The sequence below is a fragment of the Parambassis ranga genome, chromosome 22 (assembly GCF_900634625.1).
Source record: "Parambassis ranga chromosome 22, fParRan2.1, whole genome shotgun sequence".
Taxonomy (NCBI): domain Eukaryota; kingdom Metazoa; phylum Chordata; class Actinopteri; family Ambassidae; genus Parambassis; species Parambassis ranga.
Window position 1 is genome coordinate 1767772 of NC_041042.1, and position 12699 is coordinate 1780470.

General features: G+C 48.8%; 1 protein-coding gene across 2 annotated transcripts in view; it reads right to left on the reverse strand.

Moving 5' to 3' along the window:
- Nucleotides 1–2122: 2122 nt before the first annotated feature.
- LOC114427089 (protein jagged-2-like) overlaps nucleotides 2123–12699 on the reverse strand; it is a 32555-nt gene continuing 21978 nt past the window's right edge. Inside the window, exons 10-26 of one of the 2 annotated variants that reach the window (XM_028394855.1) lie at nucleotides 12298–12411; nucleotides 11235–11281; nucleotides 10713–10886; nucleotides 10421–10571; nucleotides 10156–10320; nucleotides 9705–9818; nucleotides 9315–9428; nucleotides 9011–9124; nucleotides 8818–8934; nucleotides 8706–8733; nucleotides 7971–8056; nucleotides 7335–7448; nucleotides 7138–7253; nucleotides 6798–7058; nucleotides 6440–6571; nucleotides 4543–4702; nucleotides 2123–4451 (exon numbers count right to left, since the gene is read on the reverse strand). In XM_028394855.1, the coding sequence (XP_028250656.1) occupies nucleotides 3931–4451; nucleotides 4543–4702; nucleotides 6440–6571; nucleotides 6798–7058; nucleotides 7138–7253; nucleotides 7335–7448; nucleotides 7971–8056; nucleotides 8706–8733; nucleotides 8818–8934; nucleotides 9011–9124; nucleotides 9315–9428; nucleotides 9705–9818; nucleotides 10156–10320; nucleotides 10421–10571; nucleotides 10713–10886; nucleotides 11235–11281; nucleotides 12298–12411 (2528 nt within the window). In that variant the 3' untranslated portion in view covers nucleotides 2123–3930. The remainder of the gene's footprint in view (nucleotides 4452–4542; nucleotides 4703–6439; nucleotides 6572–6797; nucleotides 7059–7137; nucleotides 7254–7334; nucleotides 7449–7970; nucleotides 8057–8705; nucleotides 8734–8817; nucleotides 8935–9010; nucleotides 9125–9314; nucleotides 9429–9704; nucleotides 9819–10155; nucleotides 10321–10420; nucleotides 10572–10712; nucleotides 10887–11234; nucleotides 11282–12297; nucleotides 12412–12699) is intronic. The other variant, XM_028394856.1, reaches the window with a different exon arrangement.

A 12699-nucleotide genomic window follows, 5' to 3' on the forward strand; every position in this document is an offset into this window, starting at 1 on the left:
GCTTGCAGGTCACACTAATGTTGTTTGGTCTGACTTCCTGTTTATCACGGCGACTTGCTCCTGTTGCCTAGCAACCTGCAGGTGATCCCTACATACATTCAAAGTTTACTCTCCAGTCCAGTGGATGGATTGTTAGTGAGCGGATGTGGGTGTGGGCTCAGTCTATTCTCTGCACGGCACCCAACCCACTTCTTACCTTCCTAAATCATTGACTCCATCTCTCTGCACACACACACACACACACACACACACACACACTGCTCATTGTTTTGAGTCCTCCTCCACACTTTGATGTGAAGGGGTCAAGCGGAGGCTCCCTCCTCAGAGAGCCGAGGAGCAGCATAATATTCAGCGTAAGGAACATCTGGCGGAGCGCGTTGAGAAGGGCTCGCTTGGCAGGCGGCGGGTATTGGCACCGGCCAACCTTCCTACCGAGGGCCTTTCATCTCCGTTTGAACATGTGGACTCGGCCCTAACCCTGGGAGGAGTCGGAGGGCCCGCCGCCAGCAGAGAGGCTGAGGCGTGGTCGCTCCCCTGCTGTCCTCAGGAGCTCCTTGGAGCATTCCTCCTCATCTCTCTTAACACACTGTCAAACCCCCGAGCCGCCGTCTGCTCCAAACATGTCCGCCTGCGGCATCACAGTCCAGCTGGCTTTTTTCCTGTCAGCTTCCAGCGCCATGGAAACACGAACAGACTCTTACAGCAGCTCGGCAGGTATCAGGTGGTTAATCAGTTCTGATTCACAGCAACATGTGACACAGACACAACAAATGCCATATTTATGCAGGCTGATATGAACAGGAAGTGATCAGACCATCTTAGATCAGCTCTGGGTGACGTCACAGAGGAAACATCAGAGGTCTGAAAGTTTGAATCACATAATCTCAGTTTATTCTGACTAGAAGTCATCACAGAATGTTCAAAGCTCCTCATGTTTCCCATGGATGAGGCGCTCAAATATCTGTCACCGCTGGTGATTGTGGCATCCTCCTCCTCCTCCTCCTGCAGATTATCTGCCACAGTGAGCCGCCTGCAAAGTGATGAACGACAGTTAAACATCAAGCGAAGTCTTCGTTCCATCACCACGGAGACAATGGTGCGTTTAAGTGATCCAAGAGGACGAGCATCAAATGGGCCACGAATCACACCGGGCTGCGCTGTCCGAGCATGACGGGATGCACAGGTTAGTCGTCATGGAAACGAGGAACAGCACTCACACTGTGCCGCCATCTTGGATATGGTGGGCTCACAGATCACAGGCGTGTCAGTACGTAAACAACGGTAAAGGCTAAAGGCAGCATGGATTCCAACACGATAGAAATGTGGAATAAATGCGGATGTTTTGGCCATAAAGACGACAAATATCTACAGCAGTGGCAAAGTACAAAGCCTGCAATGAAAGAAGGAGCCCTCCCTAGGAAGGCCCTACCTGCCTCCACTCACTCACGTCCTTTCACAACAAACAACAAAGAAAATAAAGAAACGCTGGTTGCTGTCAGTATTCATGACAGAATGGTTGGAGGCCCCCTGTGAGCCTTTGTTTCAGGCTCTAACAGACCCTGGAGGTGCAGCAACAGGAGGCCGACGAGGCGCTGAAACAATCGAATGAACCTGCGCCGACCACAAGCCTGCAGGAATCTGGTGTCAGTTTACCGCCAGACAACACGCGATCCTCCATCACCTCCCGCTCTCTGCATTGTACTTCCCTCCAAGTAGGTCAGTGGAAGCGTGCGCGGCGAACGCATCGAGCCGCCAGTCCTGGGATTCCAGACGCATTTCCCATTCTTCCCAAAACAACTGCCGGGTTAATGAACACACAGCGGGGCACGGAGCGTCCCAGCGAGCATTAAACATGTCCAGCACAGCTGCTGGGAGGCTTTCAGACACGGCGGCTCAAGTTAATCATTTCCCACAGTGCCATTACAGGGGCCCGCCGAGTCGGCCAGGACTCACCTCACTGGACTGGCGCTAAATGAAGCGGGAGATGGAAGATGGCGGATCGGTGCTGCAGGACGGAAAACCAAAACGTTGGGACGTTTAAAAAGAAAAAAGAAAAATACATGGATATTTTCTGAACCTTTAACTTTAGCATCCGATCCAATATAAAAAAGACAAGACTGCATAAGGTTTGGTATAAAATACTTTAATAAATAATAGGATTGTTCTAAGAACAAAACAAAATATTCCACTAACAAACCAAGACTTTTACCAAATTTTGTACAAAATAATTACACTGCTGTGCACTCAGCCTCGCTGTGAGGCCGACACACAGTCAGAGAACCAGTTCAGGTTTTTAATGATTCGCAGGAACAAAAAAAAAAAAGCAATCATCCGCATGTAGTGACGATGTTTGACTCCCTCCAACCCAGCTAAACATTTGTCTCTTCCTGTGTGTTCTTAGTGCAGCAACAGACCCACAAACAACAACAACAACAACAACAACAACAACAACACAACTTGTTCCCTTCATTAGACCAGAATAGAAACACACGCAGAAGCAGGAAAAAACACAACAGGTCAGGATACTGACACACACACACACAGACACACAGACACACACACACAGACACACACACACACACACACACACACAGGACTCAGTGCTTCAGCTCACCCTGCTGAGTCGAACAGTAACAGAGGGAGGCTGAAGAGCGACGAGGCGGCGGCGGCGCTTCAGCTCTGTTTGAAAGCCAGTGCTGGTTCCAGACAGACCCGAGGAGTCGATGGATGAGCGGCAGAGCTCAGACAAACTCAGCCATGGAGCAGTGATGTGATGATCTCACAACACGACTCCTACAAACATAAGAAAGTGAAGCAGAGACGCGTTTGAGCTGCTCTGATGCTCTGCTGCCTCTGAGCCGCATGCTAACAGGATGCTAACATGAAAACTTGCAGTATTCATTCAAGACACAAAACATCATTAAATTATTAGATGTATTTTTGTTGAAACATTAGCTGCTTTCACACAGAGAACGCTTTAACCCCGCCCACACGCCGGCCTCTCGACCTCTCGCACCGCCGCTCCTCCTCAGACCGCGTGCTCGTTCGCACACTGTGATACAGAAACAAAACTATTTTTGACTTTTTTTAAGCTTAACAGAGCTTTTAAAATAATCAGAGAGCAAAAACAATCAAATAAAAAATCATTTTGGAGGGCTGATGACCTCTGACAGTAACTGACAGGCTCTCCAAACAACAAATAAACACATGATTCAAAACAAATCTGTATAAAACCTGTCACAGTGCCTCCAGACACTGACAAACGGAATGACATCATTAAAAAACACAAAACGATCTTTAGATTAACTATGATACAAAGCATCACTTAAGTTACTAAACTCAAATATACACAGCCATTTCTTCATATTTACATTATGTACAAAGAAAAAAGGCTTTTACTGCGCTTCCAGGACTTCTTTCCCTTTATGTGAGTTCAGGATCTGCAGACAGTCGACAGGAGGAGAGCTGAAGGCACTTCTACCCAACAAATACTGAAGGATCGACACAGGAAGCAGTGAACATTATTCTGAAAGGGTTAAGAACCGTTAAGCCTTTAAAACGTAAAGTGGAAAAGAGGGATGTAAACAAAAGAGATTCTCATGCCAGGCGTCACACCGTGGGTTCTCTGTGCCAACTTTAAGTGTAAATATATAAACTTGTTTTAAATAAAAAGACGTGATTGGAGGACAGCGTAGAAAAGGCCCGCGGGTCGGGGCTAAGGCAGACAGCTGCCAGCCGATGGCGCTCCGTGTTGATGAAGCCTGAGGACCGAAACCAACCAGAAAGTTCTTCCAGAAGCTGTGACGTGTTTTTTTTTTGTCTGTTTTTGGTGAGGCGCCGCGCCGCAGACGTTAAATAAAAATAAAAAATTAAAGCATCTGTCATCTTCACGTTTGGTGCTTTTAAGAACTGAACGTCTTCCCTCCGTCCTCACACGTAGTGGTCTTTGATGTCCTCGCTGAGCTTGGCGGCGTTCAGGTTTTTACACCGGTTGTCTTTGGGGCTGTACGCCGTCCGGTGCGGCGCCTTTACCGGCCCGCTGCGCGTCGTGCAGATGACCCCCCCCTTACCCATCATCCCCCTGTCCTGCTGCGCCCCCACTATGGAGCACTTCTGAGGCGCGCACTTGTCCCCCAGCGGCCGCTCCTCGTCGTCCTCGTGCTCCCCCTCCAGCTCGCCTTCGTGCTCCCCTTCCTCCTCGCCCTCGGCGCCGTCGCACGTCCTGTCCGAGGGGCCCATCAGTTTCTTGCATTCATAGTGAATGTCTTTGTCTCGGTTGTCCTTGGGGGCGTTGCTCCGCCCGAGCTCCAGCTGGTTGTTGACTGTGGTGTCCTCGGAGCGGGCCGCTCTCTCGCGCTCTTTCTTCCTTTTGCGGGTCCACCACACGCAAACGACGATGCAGAAGATCCAGAGGAGGATGAAGACGGCGCAGAGCACCGGGACCAGGTAACCTGAGGGGGGACAGGGAGACGTTAGCAGCGAAGAACACAGAAAGTAAGATGCCTCTGATGCCACAGTGGGAGGAGACAGTCTCTGACTCACCGACACGAGGACACTCCACCAGCATCTCCACCTTCACCTCCACCACGGCCAAGATGATCGAGCTGTTGTGGCGTTTGGAGAGTGTGTTGGTGATGGCGCTCGCCGCCTTCTGGATCTGTCCGCAGTCGCCATCCTTCGACCGTCCATCCTGCTCAAAAGACTGTAGAGACAGAGGACAGAGGACATTTTTTTAATGCATTAACCCTACATGTGCACAACAGGTCCGGATCAGAGGGGAAGAGTGATTCTGAACCTTCTGATGGTCCCTGAATGCACCATGTGTGACAATTCAGAGAGCATCTGTCTGAGCTGCAGCTGAGGTCCGTCAGCTTCAGGACTTTACACTGAGGACCATCAGTGTGTGTGTGTGTGTGTATGTGTGTGTGCGTGGCATCAGTATAAACACGTTGTGTGCTCCCTGTGATGGGAGCTGTCAGTCATGCTGGGGGGCGGGGTCAGAGGTGTGTGAATGAGCTGCTGATTTCCTCTGGAGAAGAAAAGAGGAGTGTTTGTCCCGGGGCGAGCGGGGAGCACAGCTGGCCTCCCCTCCATTGTTTGTCCTAATTGAACTACACAGACACGGTTAATCCCTCCTCCCTGCTGCACCCTCAGCACCTTATTAGGCAATTAACTCCACCCTCTGTGGTCCCAGCGGGGGGGGGGTGCACAGCCTGCCAGATGTTAGGATGAGAATGTCTTTTATTCTGACAGATGAATGTGTTTTTTTGTGCTTGTTCTGTAGCCCCGAGCACACAGGTTAGTGTTCGTTAGTGATTCTTTGTGTTAACTTTGCCCCAAAGTACAGAAACAAATCAGCTTTTCTTTTTGTAGTGGCAGCAAGATCAGCCTGTGGACTGTAAATTTGCATATTGGTCCGTGTTCTTGTTTATCTTCAGACATTCTGCTGAAGATAAACACACAAAATAATGTGAGTGTAACCAACAAGGAGCTCAAAAGACCTCACAAAGACGTCCCTAGATGTTCGCAGCTCTGCGGAAACAGCACGATCACGGCTCCGAGCACAGAGACGTGACAATTAGCATTATATGCTATGTATATATTTAACTATTTGCATTTTATTTTCTGGACACAAGCTGCAGGTCAGACAGAGACTCTCTGAGTGTTGGTCATGTGACTCCATCATGGCTTCCGGTGTTAATAACTATCACAGTATAATTAAGACAAACACAGGCCTCAAACTCTGCTGAGATTAAAACGTTTTCATCCACGGCTCGGAAAGGGAGCGCTGACATATCGCCGTGATGTGAGTCCACAGTGAGTGGGAGTGAGCTTTTATTTATTTTTTTCTAATGAAGGCCTCGTTGTGGGGTTTGGGTGGATGTCAGGCTCGCCACTCCTTTTCCTGTATCTGTCGCTCAAAACATGCCTGCGCACATCAGAGGAGTGAGAGTTAATCTCCTCCATTAAGAGCTTAGAGTCCAAAAGTGATTGATTCCCCCAAGTCTGGGCGGCCGAGAGAGAAAGACAGAGCATTAGAGAGAGAGAGGGAGAGGGAGAGAGAGAGAGAGAGAGAGAGAGAGAAGAAGAAACAGGACAGGAGATCAGCAAGGTGCTCCGGCAGAAAAACTAAATCTCATCCAGATGTTGTTCAAAGCTTCAAACGCCTCTCCCACTTCGTTTTTCTTCCACTTTTCAAATAGAAAAAGGATCCAATTTAACCCTTTAAACCCCAAAACTGAAACTCATCCACAAAATTACGAATTTTATGATTGAAATTCTTTAAACTCGACACTTTATTCTACATGTCCAGTTTGAAAATCTAAAAGTTCTGTCCTCCTCAGCAACAAGCAGGAAGCCATGATGGAGTCACATGTGAGCAGCAGTCACATGATGAATGTGTGTGATTACTACATATGAATGTGTGTGTGATAATCACCATGGCGACTTCCACAGCGTCGCTGGTTGAGAAGGACACCTCGCAGAGGATGAGCAGCGCTCGCTCCTCAGCCAGCGTCCGAGTCACCGGGAGGTACCTCAGCTCCGAGCAGATGTTCTCCACAGTGGTGCCCTGTGACACACACACACACACACAAGACAGATTAGTATCTGCACTGCTGGTGAGGAACAATCACATCATCTAATTCCTTCTAAGACTGCTCCAGTCAGGGGGGGTAAGATCTTAGAGGAGTGGGGGTTTGCTTCCATTCATAAAACACACACAGAGTTAAATCTTAAACTCTCCTCAGACCCGCTGCCTTTGGTCCCTGAGCAGAAGCGTCGAGCGGCTCGGTTACCTGCGGCACTTTGTCCTTTTTGAAGACCAGCGTGATGTGAGCGCAGTTGTTGTCCAGGTAACCGCTGTTGGGCTCGCACGACGTGTGCACGGGTGTGGGCGTGTCCGGCGTTGAGCACACGCCCCACTGGTGACAGGGCGGCGAGAAGCAGGTGAGGAACTGGTGCTCCATGCACTCGTGACCTCCGGGGCAGGACGGGGCGTTAGCGTCCGGAGGAGGGAGCGCCTTCGGGAGGATGCAGGGCCGGCGACCACACCTCACCTGGAGGAAGGAAGATGGAGTCAGAGCTTTAGAGGAGAATTCAGACCGGGTGGAGAAGAGGTGCAGAGGAATGGCTGACCTTGGAGCAGCGGACATTGCCGTTGACACACTGGCAGGAGTTACACTCCTCCTCCCAGCGGCTGCCGTGAGGAAACTGCAGGCCGGCGTGACGGCACACCTTCCCGGGCCCGATGACTGGAGGACAGAAGGAAAGACTGAACGGTTAGATTGTCAGAAGTCGTCCTGGAGGTGTAAACAAACATTGACTGTACATACACTCCTGACAACGAGGGCCGGCGTGACCCGGAGGACAGACGCAGCGGTAACCGTCGATCTCGTCGATGCAGGTGGAACCTTCAGCACACGGAGACGACTGACACTCGTCGATGTCTGAGGAGAAAAACACACACGGATCGTTTCACTCCTGAAATCTGACGTTTAAAAGTAGAGCTGCAAACTATGAGAACATTGTGTCTGTGTGTGTTTCTGTTTCTCATAGATTCGTCTTAAATCCAGATGGACCGGTGGACCGAGCCAAAGGAAGGTAAATCTTCGTCATAGATCAGATTCAGCATCTTTTCTCCTTCGCTTCACTTCAGCTCCAACAGCTTTGAATGTTTATTTAAATATCTTCAGTGAGAGCTGGAACTGCTGCACAATGGCTTCACACCAGTTTGGTCTTCCAATGAATAATACTCTGAAAAGATCTTTCTCCCAGAATGCCGCGGGAGAGCGCACTGACCCGTCTGACGCACCTTCAGCTCTGACCTCGGCTCACAGAGGTTAAGACCGTCTTCCTAAAAAAGCTTCTAATCTGTCGCCCCCAAACAATCGGCTCGCGCTCCCCCGCTTGCGACCTTTCACCTCTGACCCCCCCCGCCCACCTTAACCCCTGGTTCCCAGGCAACTCACTGATGCGGCAGTCCGGTCCGGCAAATCCTGAGGCGCACTCACAGCGGAACCAGTTCACGCCGTCCACGCAGAGGCCGCCATTGTAGCTGCGGAGAGAACATAGATCACTGTGAGTGGTCTGGTTTGGGACTAGTCCCCCCCCCCACCCCCACTTTTAAAGGAACACGTGTAACAGAAGCCTCAGAGCCTCAGAGCAGCAGCAGCCTGATCCCAGATCAATGTCCAGACTTCTTATGTAAATCCACACAGACCACATACTGAGCCTCCACCCCCCCTCTATCAACACCTCCACTCTTCACAACTAGCCTCAGGTCGGGGTCTGTGAATGGTGAGAGAGGCGTCTCTTCACACTCTCTTGCCCCCTTTGCTCTCTCACCAAACCAGCCTCTAATCCACCTGTCAGTCATTGCAGGGGAGGATGAAGAGGAGGAGGAGGAGGTAAACAGGAGGAAGGGGAGCGGCGGCTTTTGTGCTTTGTGTGACATTTCTGTGATGATTTTGTCAGTAAAATCTCAAATGCACGTCCTTGTAGTCAGATTAGAGACTCTTCTTCAGATGTTATTCTGTAGTATTCTGATTTCACGACAAAATGATCTCAGAAATTCAGATTGTAGTTGTAGTAAAGAGAGAAGTTCTGAAATAATAATCATGTTAATCACTACAATGTATTTTCATTTAAGATCAAAGACCATGTCCAAAGAGACAAAAGTGGACAAAAACACAAACTTGTCTTACCAGGGGTGTGGATTGCAGTCGTCAACATCTGCAAGAATGAGGATTAAAAAATCAGTTTTTATGATTTTAGTTTAGCACAAAGTCAAAAAGTAGCTTTGTGGGCGAGAAGTACTCTGAGCACAGGTGGGTCCTTTCCAGCCGTCCTTGCAGATACAAGTGAAGGCGTCTCCTCCTCCGACACACGTCCCTCCGTTCTCACACGGACCCGAGTCACATGTGCTGTTCTTGGCTAAAAAAAAACATGTCTGTTCACATTGTGTTCTATATATTGAGCTAACATCAGCAGAGCCTGAACAGAGTCTGACCTGTGTTGCAGGTGCTGCCACCCCAGCCCGAGGGACAGCTGCACAGGAAGGAGTCTCCGTGGTCGAAGCAGGTCCCTCCGTTACTGCAGGTGGTGGAGTCGCACTGGCTCTCACCTGGAACAAAAAAGATGGTGCCAAAGATGACATCAGAGAGGAAACATGTCTGCACAGCAGCCACGCGGCGCCTCAGAGGGCGATTAAGAAGCTGCAGTAGCTCAAGAATATAAGATCAGGCATGTTGGAGAACAAAGAAAAAGATTAAAATAATTTAGACTAACGGGTGAGACAGTGCGGCCACACTTACGTGAGTGGCAGGTTTTCCCCTTCCAGTTATCCACACAGTTGCAGTTAAAGTCGTTAAACAGGTCGACGCACCGACCTCCGTTCTGACAGGGGTTTCTGCTGCACTCGTTCACATCTGGAACAAAAGTCACAGTCAAATATTCCCTGTGGGATTTAGCAGGAATGATCAGAATGTATGTGACGGTCTCCTTATTCACTCCCATATATGTCAGTATAAATAACAGTGTCATCTGCAAATGTGCAAATCTGCAGAAAACCTAATTTATCTGAATAAATCCTGGATTTGTCTTTCTGCTAGTGTTCTTCTCTTTGCTTCTTCTCCCGGGATACGTGACTCACAAGCACCATGACTTGGCAAGGCTCTCCCCCACACACACCCTCACCCACTCACCAACATCACAAAGGCTGCCCTCCCAGCCGTCGGGGCAGAAACACTGGAAGGAGTTGATCCCATCGATGCAGGTGCCTCCGTTTTTACAGGGAGACGAAGCACAGTCGTTGATGTCTGCAGGCAGAGTGAGAAGAGAGATCCTGGACTCAGTTTCTGTTTCAATGGATCAGTCTCACTGTCAGATAAACTCTGAATCAGCTGACCTTCACCAGGACCTTTACCTTTTTTTTTGCCAACATGTGATATGATGACAAACAACAAAATGTTGGTTTTCTGGACACCTGCCAGCTGTGACAATCTCTGCTGCTCATGTTTGATGATTAGTGCAACAGGAGCCTGATTTACCATAAGAACCATGTGGTTCCCAGTGATGGTAACTGATGATAAATATAGTCTGTGTGTGTCTGTGTGTGTCAGTGTGTGTGTCAGTGTGCGGCTGATAGTGACTCACTCTCGTGGCAGTAGGTTCCTGTGAATCCCGGCTCACAGGAGCAGCTGAAGTTCCCGGCGGGCAGGCTGATGCAGCGGCCGTGCGGTCCGCACACATTGGACGAGATGTGCCACACCCGCTTTTGGGTGTTGTTGGTTGCCACGGCAACGGTGCAACTGTCAATCACTTGTGGGTTTAAAAAAAAAACAAGAAGAAAATTAGCTGCAGGGCATTTTGGAAGTGTATTTTTTTGTAATTTTTTTAAAATGCCCAGACGCTGTGTTACCTTCACACTGGTTGGTCTTGCAGTGGTCCTTGAGCTCGGAGCAGGTTTTACCTTCGTAGTCATCTGGACAGCTGCAGTAGAAGTCTCCCGTCAGGCTGTGGCACCGCGCCTTGTTCTGACAAGGGTTCGGGCTACACGGGTTGTTCTGAAGCTTCAAAAAGAAAACTCAAATTTAAGTCAAGACTTCTTCTTTAACCCTCAGAAACCTGTTATGAGCTAAAATCCCTTGACTGATCTGCAGCTGATACCAATGAAAGAACTATATTTCTGCTTTGTGTCTCCCCCTCCTCACCTCGCAGGTTGTACCAGAGAATCCCTGCAGACATTCGCACATGAAGCCGTCCTGCAGGGCGTGGCAGCGCCCGCCGTTCTTGCACGGACTGCTGGCGCAGCGGTTTCTCTGGATCTCACAGTGCCGTCCCACAGAGCCCGGCTGGCAAACGCACTGGTAGCCTCGGGCTACCTCCTGGTACAAAGACAAGTATCTACTGTCAGAAAAATGGATCTTCAGATATTAAAATTGCATCCTTTTTGAGGTTTTTATGATGGGTTTCTTCGCTCATACCAATCAATCAGGTTTATTTGGATCAATGTGATTTATCTTTGTGTAATGGGCTTTAGAAGAAGAAGAGTTGAATGTTCTGTATAAACACACCTAAGAACACTCAGAAACCTAAACACCCTTGGGCATATTGTTTTATGCTCTGACAGGTACTTTGATCATCAGCGTTCCCACTGTGTCATCGACGATTAGGAAATATATGAACCCAACAAAGAGTTCAGTGTGTGTGAAAGGTAGAAAAGCTGTTCTCACCTTGCAGGTCCCTCCATTCTGACACTGTCCGTGGCAGCTGTTCACATCTGAGGAGAAATTAATCAGAGAAAAAGTCAGGATGGAAGAACGCTGCTGAAACGTGCAGCTGCTGCAGCAGGAAAAGCGTTCGATAGGGCTAAAAAGCAGAAGAGATCCATGCCTGGAAGAGATTCAGAGGTGCAAGGAGGGCTGTGAGGACGTGCAAAGAAAAAACAAACTAGAGAGGAGGAACAACTACATGTGAAGAATTTAAAGTAATAATCTGGGAGTGGGGGGGGGGGGGGTACTCTAGAAGGAGACAGGCAGTGTGTGGCAGCTACGATCAGCCATCAGAGATCTGTGAAGGAGACTGACAGAGAGCTGAAGCCCAGAACACCTGGCTGACCAGCTTCTCTTCTATTTCAGACTGGTCCAGGTCTCGATTCCTTCCCCTGAGGACTAGTCTGAGTCTCTTTAGAAGACGGCCCAAAGTCTTAAGAATCAGGGGGGTAATCTGAAGTCTTTAGAGAGTCGTTTAAGTGAAGTTAAAAGTCTTTGGAGGACTAGAAACAAGTGTTTGGTTTTTTACAGAGCTTGTCCATGTTGGGTTTTATGTCTCTAGAGGACTCGTCCATGTCAAGTCTCAAGCCTTCAGAGGACAACTCTGCATCTAAAATTTAAATCTGTAGAAGACTATTCCGAGTCTGAAGTCCAAGACTCAGATTCTTGAAGCAGGATAACTGGACTCGTTCTTTAAGATGCTTAAGATGCTGCTACATGCTAATGCATGAAAAATAACCTGAAGGACTAAGAATTTCCATCAACACGTCAAAGTTTAAACTTTCAGAGGACTCATTTATGTCAAGTCTGAAAGTCCTGATAGGAGTATTCTAAGACTCAAGTCTGGGTGGATACTTAAGACTTTGGAAGACTACTCAGAGTGTCAGATCTTTGGCGTTGTACCCATTAGTTCAATGCTAACATGTTTAGCTAGTTAGCTAAAGGGGGTCTGGGTTTCAGCTCTGCGTGCTACAGGCAGGTGGAAAGAGGCTGGAGACGAATGATTTGCTGGATTGATACTGACTGATGTCACAGTTCTGGCCCACCCATCCACGAAAGCAGGCACAGTGATATCCACCAATCAAGTTTTTGCAAGAGTAAGCATTGAGGCAAGGCTTCCCCGCACACTCATTAACGTCTGCAAAAACGGAGACCAGAGACAGAGAGGAGGAGTCAGCGCTCTGAAGCCCCGTCACCAAGCGTGGACACACTGCTGCTGAAGACACTGACAGACACACTCCACAGTGACGCTCCCACTGATGACCCATGCTGTGATTTATGACTATCGTCAGCCGGAATGTCAGCCATGTTTCTCCCAAAACACTTGAAACCCATTGTTTATTTGCCATCAAGACCAGTTAAGAGGTGATTTATATCCTCGTTGCTCCTCTTTTCATCCTCATTAGAAAAAACTTCATTCCATTTT